Source organism: Schistocerca gregaria, chromosome 1 (genome assembly GCF_023897955.1).
Source record: "Schistocerca gregaria isolate iqSchGreg1 chromosome 1, iqSchGreg1.2, whole genome shotgun sequence".
Classification (NCBI taxonomy): Eukaryota; Metazoa; Arthropoda; class Insecta; order Orthoptera; family Acrididae; genus Schistocerca; species Schistocerca gregaria.
This window is the reverse complement of record NC_064920.1, coordinates 951,406,742-951,419,307: the sequence shown is the minus strand read 5'-3', so window position 1 is coordinate 951,419,307 and position 12,566 is coordinate 951,406,742. Positions and strand designations below refer to the sequence as shown.

At 44.9% G+C, this 12,566-nt stretch overlaps 1 protein-coding gene across 5 annotated transcripts in view; it reads left to right on the top strand.

Moving 5' to 3' along the window:
- Positions 1 to 12,566, top strand: part of LOC126276092 (putative tyramine receptor 2) — a 1,721,495-nt gene that overhangs the window by 1,644,640 nt on the left and 64,289 nt on the right. For all 5 annotated transcript variants that reach the window (XM_049977249.1, XM_049977251.1, XM_049977253.1 and 2 more), the window contains one exon: positions 1,769 to 3,052. In XM_049977249.1, coding sequence (XP_049833206.1) covers positions 2,750 to 3,052 — 303 coding nt within the window. In that variant the 5' untranslated portion in view covers positions 1,769 to 2,749. The remainder of the gene's footprint in view (positions 1 to 1,768; positions 3,053 to 12,566) is intronic.

Below are 12,566 nucleotides of genomic sequence, written 5' to 3'. Positions count from 1 at the left end.
AAGCACTAATAATAATTAGATGAAGTTACATATTTATCTGCTTTAAACAGAGATACATTTTGTAATGTAAAAATACGTCAGTTATGACATATAAGAAAACAGAAAAGACATAACAGGAAAACAAAATTTCGGCAAACAGCATGAGGAAATCTCAATCAAGGATCAATTAGTGGCTTTATAGGGTCGAAAAAGTTTTTATTTCGCAGCTGCAGCTGTTCCTTGAGAACGAGGGCATCATGACGAGATAGATGTTCGAAAATCTCCAATTCATATAAAACATCTAACCTACGCCCCATTCAGAATATTGCTATCGCCAATGGCTTTAGACACGTGTTCAGTAATTAAGAGATGATCGGCAAAGGATGAATTTAGTGGCCTGGTGCCGTTCTTTTCCAAAAGATGTTCTCTACATCTGATGGTGAATGCACGTCCAGTTTGCCCTGTATAATAGGAGGAGCAGGTATCACAGATGATCTTATAAACGCCATAACTTTCTGTGTGGGAGCGAATGGATTTGAAATTATGAATGATGTTTCTCTTCTGATTATTATTAGCAGAAAACGCAACATTGTTGCAAAGCATGCGCTGAATCTGATAGGAAATGGGTCCCACGAAAGGAATAGAAAAGCGAATTTTTGGGTTAACTTCAGCGCATGAGATGTTGAGCGTAGTAGTTGTTGCAGTTTTCTTTTTGAGGAGCCGGCCGGTGGGCCGTGCGTTTCTAGGCGCTTCAGTCTGGAACCGCGTGACTGCTACGGTCACAGGTTTGAATCCTGCCTGTATGTTATGTCCTTAGGTTAGTTCGGTTTAAGTAGTTCTAAGTTCTAGGGGACTAATGACCTCAGATGTTAACTTCCGTAGTGCTCAGAGCCATTTGAACCATTTGAACCATTTGAGGATATCGTCCACTATGTTACGCGTATATTCATTATTGACTGCTATGGTTTCAAGTAAATTAATCTCCTCATTAAACTTTTCTGTTGAAAGTAGTATAGAGGTGGCTAGTCATCTATGACGGACCCGCCGATAGCATTGATCATATATTTAAACTTTTTAACGACCTCGATGAAAAAATTTCTTCCACTATTGAACTCGAAAACGAAAACCGCCAATTACATTATTTAGACTTGACGCTTACAATAGAAGACAATAACATGACTTTCAATTTTTTTGGAAAAGCACCGTATACTGAGCAAATCGTGCCTGCTTCCTCTTTTCATCTAGAGTCTCAAGAAATGGCCTCTTTTCACTCTGCCGTCCACCGAGCCACCTTAACGTATTTACAACTATTCATGACGTCGCTTTTCCGGCTTACAATTTTTGAAATGTGACTTGTAAGTACTGCATCTCTTCCAGTCAGTACACAGAATAATTTGTTAATGTATTATGTACCTATCATGGTTTAGAATAGTTTGTTTTAGTTCTGAAGGCGACGCTCGTATTTGTGACCGAGGGCTTAATTGTTCTAATATAATCATATGTTTTAAGTGTTTTATATCTCAGATAAGCACTTCCCCTTTTTATACGCATTTCTTTAATCTCTTCGCAACGTTGTGTTAAAGCAGCACGCTAGCATTAACGACCGCGGCTAAAGCCGACTCTGAGCTGTGGGCCACGCTATGTATCCTCTTTAATACATGTACTTTAACAATGGAGCAGTAAATAACCCCGCCGGTATGCGGGGTGGCCGTTAGCGGTGGCGGTTCGGAGGCCCTCGAAATGTCAGAGGAGAGGCGGGCTTTGAGGAGGACGTTCTTGGCTGTTGCAGATCGAAGGCCCTCCAGAGGGGTTCGGCGGCCGCTGCTGACTGCAGCGCTATCTGAGCTTCAACCCGGCCAGCCCGGCCCTGCCCAGCGCCGGCCGGCGGCTGCCCGGCCCAGCCCAGGCGAGCGCAGCGCAGCCGTGCGCGGCGCGGCGTCACCCTCGCCCCTCGGCCTTCGGCCTCTTCGGCGCCGCACCGTCAGCGATAAATCACGAGCGCCGCAGCAGCCAGCGGGGCTCCACGCCCACGCCGCGCCGGCTTCCGCGGCTCGACCTGCGCACATCGCGCCTAATATCTGAGGGCCCCCGCCCCGCCAGCCACTGCGCTGGCCGCTGATAACGTCATCCCCTCTGCCCAGCTCCGGAGGTGGGACTGTCACCGTGGAAGACTGCTGGGCGATTGTGCATCAGATTAGTTCCCTGCACAAATGTTGCGTATATATTAGGATGCTCCACGTTATCGGAAGTAATTACAGCTGATGGGTACCCGCAGGACAGCTTACTCTCAACGTCACATATTATACTGATCCTTCCTTTTACATTGCTCAATCACTTATTTCTTTGATGTGTTTTTTTTCTGTTCCTTAGCTTCGAATGAAACGAAATTCTGACTTGAATGTACTTGAGTCCTCGATTTTGCTTCGAAAAGTACCCGAGGTCCTGAGATTCTAAATTCCGACAATTTTCAGCAAGAGTGGTCTTCTTCGTAAGTTACCTTGATCTGTTGCAAACAGAAACAATTACAAACCTCTTCTTTGCTGCGAAGACGAAAATGTCTATTCGTGCGTGGTGTACTGGGTGGGAGTGACTCTCAGGCGCACAGTGTTTTGTGGCTTGGTAACGACACTGCAGTGGAGTCCGAGCTGCTGATCGGTGCTATCTGCGAGGGGGACAGCAGCGATTCGTCGGCGATGACGTGCGTGAGAGACGTGGTGCCCACAGGCTAGTGAGTGCCGTGGTGTAGCTGCGGACCTGACCAGTGGGCGCCATGGTGCGCGTCGAGCTGCAGGCGGCGTCGCTGCTGAACGCGTCGGCGGCGGCGGGCGACGAGCCGCAGGACGCGCTGTCGGCCGGCGAGGCGTGCGGGGGCCGCCGCGACTACCCCAGCGTGCTCGGCGTGCGCCTCGTCGTGCCAGAGTGGGAGGCGGCGCTCACCGCCATCACGCTCTCGCTCATCATCCTCGTCACCATCGTCGGCAACGTGCTCGTCATCCTCAGCGTCTTCACCTACAAGCCGCTGCGCATCGTCCAGAACTTCTTCATCGTCTCGCTAGCCGTCGCCGATCTCACGGTGAGTCGAGCTCCCTGCTTATTCCAGTGTACAAACCGTTTGTAAGGAGTCTCAGACCTCAAGGCTCATTCAAATAAGCAAAACTCTGCAAAGGCTTGGAATTTTTGTGAGACAATCAAAAGATATACAAAAGATCTGTTTGGGGATTACAACTGATCATACTTCGAAAAATATTTTCAATACAAAAAACTGGCACCCGTAACTATGGTTTGGTCACGGGCCTGAGAGTCCGAAGTACACACACTGCGTGCTGTGTAGCCCCTCAGGAGTTACCCAAAATCGAAAATGGGTAAGATCTGTCGATGTAGTTGTTGTGGCCTTCAGTCCAGAGACTGGTTTTATGTAGCGCTCCATCGTACTCCGTCCTGTGCTAGCCTCGTCATGTCCAGGTAACTACTGCAACATACATTCCTCTGAATCTACTTACTGTAATCGTCCCTTAGTCTCCCTCTACGACTTTTACACCCCATGCTTCCCCCCCCCCCCCCCCCCAGTACTAAATAGCTGAAACCTCGATGCCTCAGAATGTGTCCTACCAACCGATCCCTTCTTTTAGTCAGTATGAACCACAAATTTCTCTTCACCACGGTTATGTTCAGTGCCTCGTCATTAGTTACGTGATTTGCCCATCTAATTTTCATCATTCTTCTTAGCACCTCATTTCAAAAATTTCTATTTTCTTCTTCTCTAAACTGTTTATCGTCTATATTTCGGTTCCATACATAGCTACATTCCATAAAAATATTTTCAAAATGGTCTTCCTGACACTTAAGTCTGTACTTGATGTTACCAAATTTCTCTCCTTCAGAAACGCTTTTGTCGTCATTGCCAGTCTGCATTTGATATCCTTCATACTTCGAACATCATCCGTTATTTTTCTTCCTAACTACCACAACGCATCTACTACTTAAAGTGTCTCATATCCTAATCTAATTCCCTCAGCATCACCTGATATAAATAGACTCCATTCCATTATTCTCCTTTTGCTCTTCTTGATGTTCATTTTATATCCTCCTTTCAAGACACTCTGTACTCAAGTCAACTGTTCTTCCAGGTCCTCTGCTGTCTCTGACAGAATTACACTGTAATTAGAATTGTATTAATACCGTCAGCTGCTCACGGGCGTTGATATACATCGACGGGGACAGGTAAAAATGTGTGTCCCGACCGGGAATCCTACCCGGGATCTCCTGCTTACATGGCAGACGCTCTATCCATCCGAGCCACCGAGGGCACAGAGGATAGGGCGACTGCTGCGACTATCTCGCGCACGCCTCTCGCGAGATTGACATTCTCACCTTGTATGTCCACACACTAAAGTGGTCGTGTCCCACCACAATACACTCATTACTCGTGGAAGACATTCTTTCCAAGTCCTGTAGGAGTTCGGGGAATATGTGTGCATCCGCATCCGCACAGAGGAAGAAACTCATGGCCGGTATCGCCAGAACTATATATACACTCCTGGAAATTGTCCTAGGAAGGGGAAACTTTATTGACACATTCCTGGGGTCAGATACATCACATGATCACACTGACAGAACCACAGGCACATAGACACAGGCAACAGAGCATGCACAATGTCGGCACTAGTACAGTGTATATCCACCTTTCGCATCAATGCAGGGTGCTATTCTCCGATGGAGACGATCGTAGAGATGCTGCATGTAGTCCTGTGGAACGGCTTGCCATGCCATTTCCACCTGGCGCCTCAGTTGGACCAGCGTTCGTGCTGGACGTGCAGACCGCGTGAGACGACGCTTCATCCAGTCCCAAACATGCTCAATGAGGGACAGATCCGGAGATCTTGCTGGCCAGGGTAGTTGACTTACACCTTCTAGAGCACGTTGGGTGGCACGGGATACATGCGGACGTGCATTGTCCTGTTGGAACAGCAAGTTCCCTTACCGGTCTAGGAATGGTAGAACGGTGGGTTCGATGACGGTTTGAATGTACCGTGCACTATTCAGTGTCCCCTCGACGCTCACCAGAGGTGTACGGCCAGTGTAGGAGATAGCTCCCCACACCATGATGCCGGATGTTTGCCCTGTGTGCCTCGGTCGTATGCAGTCCTGATTGTGGCGCTCACCTGCACGGCGCCAAACACGCATACGACCATCATTGGCACCAAGGCAGAAGCGACTGTCATCGCTGAAGACGACACGTCTCCATTCGTCCCTCCATTCACGCCTGTCGCAACACCACTGGAGGCGGGCTGCACGATGTTGGGGCGTGAGCGGAAGACGGCCTAACGGTGTGCGGGACCGTAGCCCAGCTTCATGGAGACGGTTGCGAATGGTCCTCGCCGATACCCCAGGAGCAACAGTGTCCCTAATTTGCTGGGAAGTGGCGGCGCGGTCCCCTACGGCACTGCGTAGGATCCTACGGTCTTGGCGTGCATCCGTGCGTCGCTGCGGTCCGGTCCCAGGTCGACGGGCACGTGCACCTTCCACCGACCACTGGCGACAACATCGATGTACTGTGGAGACCTCACGCCCCACGTGTTGAGCAATTCGGCGGTACGTCCACCCGGCCTCCCGCATGCCCACTATACGCCCTCGCTCAAAGTCCGTCAACTGCACATGCGGTTCACGTCCACGCTGTCGCGGCATGCTACCAGTGTTAAAGACTGCGATGGAGCTCCGTATGCCACGGCAAACTGGCTGACACTAACGGCGGCGGTGCACAAATGCTGCGCAGCTAGCGCCATTCGACGGCCAACACCGTGGTTCCTGGTGTGTCTGCTGTGCCGTGCGTGTGATCATTGCTTGTACTTGCTTGTACAGCCCTCTCGCAGTGTCCGGAGCAAGTATGGTGGGTCTGACACACCGGTGTCAATGTGTTTTTTTTCCATTTCCAGGAGTGTATATATTGATATGGTGTCTGTTCTTTCGGACATGTTGTCGGCAAACCTCAAAGCTTTTATTTCTTACTCCTCCCGGATTCTGATTCCTACTCCAAGTTTCGTTTCTGCTTGCTCGATATGCAGATTGAATAGCATTGGGGATAAGCTACAATCCTATATCAACCCCTTCTCAACCACTGCCTTCCTTTCGTGCTGCTCCACTCTTACATCTGCCATCTGGTTTCTGCAAATAGCCTTTCGCTCCCTGTATTTTACCCCGCCACCTTTAGAATTTGAAAGATAGTCTTCCGGGTAGCATTGTCCAAAGCTTTCTCTAACCCTACTAATGCTAGAAACGTAAGTTTGTCTTTCCTTGACGTATCTTCTATAAGAAGTCGTAGGGTCAGTATTGCCTCGAGTGTTCCTATATTTCTCCGGAATCCAAACTGACCTTCCACAAGGCCTCTACCAGTTTTTCATTCTTGTGTAATGGATTGCTGTTAGTATTTTGCAGACGTGGCTTATTAAACTGATAGTTCGATAATCATCACATCTGTCAGCATCTGCTTTCTTTGCAATCGGGATTATTATACTCTTCTTGATGTCTGAGGGTATTTCGCCTGTCTCATGCATTTTTGCTCACCAGATGCAAGAGTTTTGTCAAGGCTGACTCTCCCCAGACGGGATGTTGTCTACTCCCAGGGCCTTGTTTCGATTTAAGTCTTTCAGTGCTTTATCAAATTGTCTGTCGATACGACATTATATTCATGGGACCTTATATCTAGCCACATTGTAATAACCTTTAATTTTAAGATTGAGTACTAGTTGAACTTGGAGTTTGGTTTTTGTCTCTTTTCCTCTTAGTGGCCTTACAAAAAATAGTTAATATTAACAATTGTCAAAAGTATAAGCTCCCAAGAGAAGTGTTTACTCTTTGGGGATCAAAGGTAGAAGTTAATAGGTTTAATCGTTTTCGTTGCACGCTGCACCCAATTTTGAAAAATAGTTTCTCGAGAAAAACCTGTTTAAAGTTTAGAGATAACTTTTATGCGTTTTATTAGTTCAAGTTATTGCATATTTTTGATGTCGCTTAACACAAATATAAAGTTAGATTTTCAAAATTCATAATGGCTAATCAAATATGGTAGACAAGAAAATATGTTTTGACCAAAATTTGACAAAAGAAGAGTTTTCACTGCTTACGTTTAGTCTGCATTTCCAGGACCGTATATCAGCAGTTCCTGACCCCTTGTACTTCAGGGCGAGAAAAGTCGGTCTGGCTGAGCTGGATACGTTTCAGTCGGTAGCGTGCACACATTGTGCTCGCATATTGGAATATAAATAATTTTGTGAACTTGTGTCACGGCACGATAAGTTTTTTTATGAGAGCCGGGCATCTCTGGCTGAGAGCGCCCCACAGCGGCCGCGGCACTGCGTCGAACAATCAGCCATAGAAACTTTTGTAGCGCACTGATTAAAAGGCCTTTTCGTCCCAACATTCTAGACACATATACCTTTCAAAAAATTGCAATAAATATCGGATTGTCGACCATTGTGACTGAGAACCTGACTTTAAGCATAATATTATGCAGGCTGTACGTTAGATCAGATCGGATGTCCTTTTTACCATAACTTGAAAGCCTCTAAATACTTTAGAGTTTAACGTACAAAATAAGTTCATCCCTGCACTAATTTACAAAAAGTGTTTAACTGAGATGTATAGGAATGTCGCGTTTGTAATTGATGTTGTTAAATAGTTTGCTGGGCGATTTGGTAATGAACTTAGGCTCGAAGCTAGTCATCAAGTAATAAAGAAAAGTAATATTGCAACTCGGACTATTCTCTGCAGTTTGATAAATATAGCCTCTAGGTGTTGGTCGATGTATCTGTAGCAGATTAGCAAAGACGCACCGACCAATACTGTTACATAAGAGATCACTCACTTGCGGATCTTCTCTGCCAACCGACTGACTAGGTTTCTTACAGCAGGTGCTTCATAGCTTAGTAAGGAACTGATTTACGAAGAGTACAGTAGGGAAGCTACAGAAAATGAAAGTTGGGATAATCTGGAGAATCGTGTATCCACGCTGGATACTGATATGCAGCGCAGTTATCTTATTTCGCAGTAGTAGCGCAAGCATTGTAATTGTGATGTGCTTGGTACCTCTAAACATCACGAGTGCTTCGCGGATGACTAAACTAGGCTGCCTCCAAGGTAATGGGAAGCCCTAGCTACTAAATGGCAGTAACTGCCATACACTGAACCGCGCAGTGTTGACGTCTCTAGGAACTGCAGCAGAATAAGCTTGACAGCAGCTATCCAGGTCATTAAAAGACTTGGTCGATGAGCTACGGTGCACCTCCGCGGTACACGGAAAGGTCCTTGTAGTCAACCTACCAGGGATAAAAGGTGGAACCGCTTCTGCTTTCTTGGCCGCATGGAGTGACCGATTTCGGGCTCTCAAGTTGGGTGACGTCAACTGGCGCGAATTCTCAGAACGTGCGAGGACTGTGTGTGCCTCCACCGACGCGTGGTTTCAACGACGACTCGAAATAAATGGGTTTCATCATCTTACACGTTTTGTTTATTAATTAAACAGGGAATCAAATTTTTCCTACCACCTTCCCCCCCTCCCCCCTCCAATGGTCCTCTTTGTAGACATTACCTCGGTAGTGTCTGTGGACTTGGGAAAATTGATTTAGTAGTATCAATTCAGTAATTAGGTTTGATGTATTGTTAATTAATTAATCGATTGGTCTGCGCTAGGAATAAGTTTACTCGGAATTTTATTTCGAGTTCTCATCTGTGATCAGAATTGGACTAGTTTTGTTACTCCTCTTCCTTTGTGGCGAGGACTGGTCTAGACGAATGCTGTGGCCCTGCAACGTACGTTTTGTGCTTGACAAAGACACAATGTTACGTGCATAATTTGGTTTAACCTCTGAGTCCACAGCATACTTTGTCCGCGATTGTAATCTCCTGAAACATTCAACTTTATATGAAATCTGACGTAAAGTGAAGAAAATGAGAGCTAATTATATTATATTGCGTTGTGTTGGCCCTGAAATACTGTAGTTGTCCTTTTACATTTAAGTTTCCACAAAAACGAACAAGTAAAACAAATCAATCAATAATGTGCTCCGTTGCTGTTTACAGCTTCAACCCAAATTTCAACAAGCAGTTCAGTGTCTCGCCAGTAGAAATCATCTGGTTTCCACTTGAAGAAATCATCCAACCCAATCTTCATTTCCACGTCATTACTGAGAGAAACGCCTTACAATGCTTTCAAGAGCGACCGGAATAAATGAAAATCCGAAGCCGCCAAGTCGGAAGAATACGGTGGATATGGCAGCATGTCTCAGGAAATGGTTTAAATGACTTCCTTGGCGATTTGAGAGCGTTGTCGTGTTGAAGAAGAACGCCATGGCTTCGATCAGCCAACTGTTGTTGGAAAGTGTTACCGTCTCGTTGCATTTGTTGGACGTAAAGTTCCGCATTCTCTGTTTGGTTCCATCAAGCAATTCGTAGTGAATCATGCATGTCTTTGAAGTCGAAATTGCCGCCATTCAATCACTAATCACTTAAACTTAATCTGAGCCGTCGTCCAAAGAGGCACTGTTTCCTCGTCACATCACAAATCTCTGGAGCACCTTCTGTCGCTTTCAAACCTCGTTTAAACGAAAAATAATGGAAAATGTCGAAAATGCTGTTTTGTATCGACTTTACACTCCATTTAATGATTAAAAGATACAGAAGGTATCAACATTAGAAAATATAGGCCCTATTTTGTAAAGCACGTAGGCTGAATTCTCTATCGATTAGCACAAAACGTATTGTGAAAACGTTTTATCTTTCACGCAAAATTTTCACTTAAAAAAAGCCGACAGAACTTAGGGGACGAATCCAATTTTGAGGGTTATTCAGCTGTTCCTTCCGATGTCGTTCCACGCAACCAGCAATGTTATACCTGGCTTTGAAAATCCAAGCCGGTCGCGGTGGTCTCGCGGTTAAGGCGCTCAGTCCAGAACCGCGTGACTGCTACGGTCGCAGGTTCGAATCCTGCCTCGGGCATGGATGTGTGTGATGTCCTTAGGTTAGTTAGGTTTAAGTAGTTCTAAGTTCTAGGGGACTGATGACCACAGATGTTAAGTCCCATAGTGCTCAGAGCCATTTGATTTTTTTTGAAAATCCAAGAGCGACATTTTTCATACTCTCTCGCTCGCTACGTGCGAACTGTTAAATGTACAGAAAAAATGAACGAGGCATTTTGTAGGAAATTTAATGTACTGGGATACAGTTCCGCTGGACGCCTGGTTTTCGAGTTATTCAAGAGAAACATACAAAAGTTACCTTCAAATTCACCTCCACCCTCAACTCATCCCTCACCAGTCAGGGTTTCCAATATGTTGTTCGTGGCACTTCCTCCTACCACTGTGCAAACATTTCCCACTACACAAACTGTTCTCGAAGTGCAACCACTTTTCGTCTCTATTGATAGGGCTATTACTCTACCAGAATATTCAGCTACATTGTTAACATTATTAATTTAAACTTGCCCATGAGGCTAATGAAAGAAAAATGCCTTTTGTAAACGTTATGCTAAAACTAATTACGCTGAGATTTCGATCCAATGTTAACCCTTACAGGCACAGTAGTTTCCTAGTCGGAATGCCCGAGGAATGCAAAGATGTAAAAGTTTATTTTATGTTGTTAAAAGTTAAAAATCTGTTAGGTAAAATTTGCACAATCGTCCATTTTAGAATAACAAAGCCAGTCAGTAAAGTCCAAAAGAGTTCGAACCTATGAAAAAAACATGCAATCCCAAATTTTTGAACAGTGCTAGGAGAGAGCGCCATGGACAACAGACTGGAAAACCTGACCGATGGGGGATGAGTGTGAGACTTGGGAAGCGTTTCAATCTCACTTTTGATTGATTTTCTTGAGTAGGCTGAAAACTACGGCCTGTAGCAGAAACGCTCCAGTGCAAAATTTAAGTACATTAAATTCCTACAAAAACGTCCCGTTCATTTTTCCGTGAAAGTAATATTTTGTATGTAGCGAACGAGAGGATACGAAAATCTCGCGCATGGCTTTTGAAAGCCAAAAAAGCGTTAGGGGCCCTATATGGCGTTGTGACCAGCAAGTTTCTCATAGCGCAATTAATTAATTGTTGTTGTCGTTGTGGTATTCAGTCTTGAGACTGGTTTGATGCAGCTGTCCACGCTATTCTATTCTGTGCAAGCTTCATCATCTCCCAGTACCTACTGCTTAGTGTATTCATTTCTTGGTCTCCCTCTACGATTTTTGCCCTCCAGGCTGGCCTCTAATACTAAATTGGTGATCCCTTGATCCCTCAGAACATGTCCTACCAACTGATCCCTTCTTCTAGTGATGATGTGCCACAAACTCCTCTTCTTCCCAACTCTATTCAATACCTCCTCATTAGTTATGTGATCTACCCATCTAATCTTCAGCATTCTTCTGTAGCACCACATTTCGAAAGCTTCTATTCTCTTCCTGTCTAAACCACGTATCGTCCATGTTTCACTTTAATACATGGCTACACTGCATACACATACTATCAGAAACGACTTCCTGACACCTATATCTATACTCGAAATTAACGAATTTCTCTTCTTCAGAAATGCTTTCCTTGCCATTTCCAGTCTACATTTTATATCCTCTCTACTTCGACCATCATCAGTTACTTTGCTCCCCAAATAAGAAAACTCCTTTACTACTGTAAGTGTCTCATATCCTAATCTAATTCCCTCAGAATCACCAGATTGAATTTCACTACATTCCATTATCCTCGTTTTGCTTTGGTTGATGTTCATCTTATATCCTCCTTTCAAGACACAGTCCATTCCGTTCAACTGCTCTTCCAAGTACTTTGCTGTCTCTGACAGAATTACAATGTCATCGGCGAACCTCAGTGTTTTTGTCTTCTCCATGTATTTTAATACCTACTCCGAATTTTTCTTTTGTTTCCTTTACTGCTTGCTCAATATACAGATTGAATAACATCGGGGAGACACTACAAACCTGTCTCATTCCCTTCCCAACCGCTGCTTCCCTTTCATGTCACTCTAATCGTATAACTGCCATCTATGTACAAATTGTAAATAGCCTTCCGCTCTCTGTATTTAACCTATACCACCTCCAGAATTTGAAAGAGAGTATTCCAGTCAACATAGTTAAAAGCTTTCTCTAAGTCTACAAATGCTAGAAACGTACGTTTGCCTTTTCTTAATCTTTCTTCTAAGATAAGTCGTAGGGTCAGTATTGCCTCACGTGTTCCAATATTTCTACGGATCCAAACTGATCCACCCCGAGGTCGGCTTATAGCAGTTTTTCCATTCGTCTGTAAAGAACTCGCGTTAGTATTTTGCAGCTGTGACTTATTAAAGTGATAGTTCGGTAATTTTCACATCTGTCAACACCTGCTTTCTTTGGGATTGGAATTATTATATTCTTCTTGAATTCTGAGGGTATTTCCCCTCTCTCATACACCTTGCTAACCAGATGGTACAGTTTTGTCAGGACTGGCTCCGCCAAGGTTGTCTGTAGTTGTGATTCGTGCGATACAAGTGAACGTGCACACTGTATCCTAAAATACCTAATAAGTTGAAAAGAGCTCTTTTGATTGAGTAATATCAGAGTCTTCG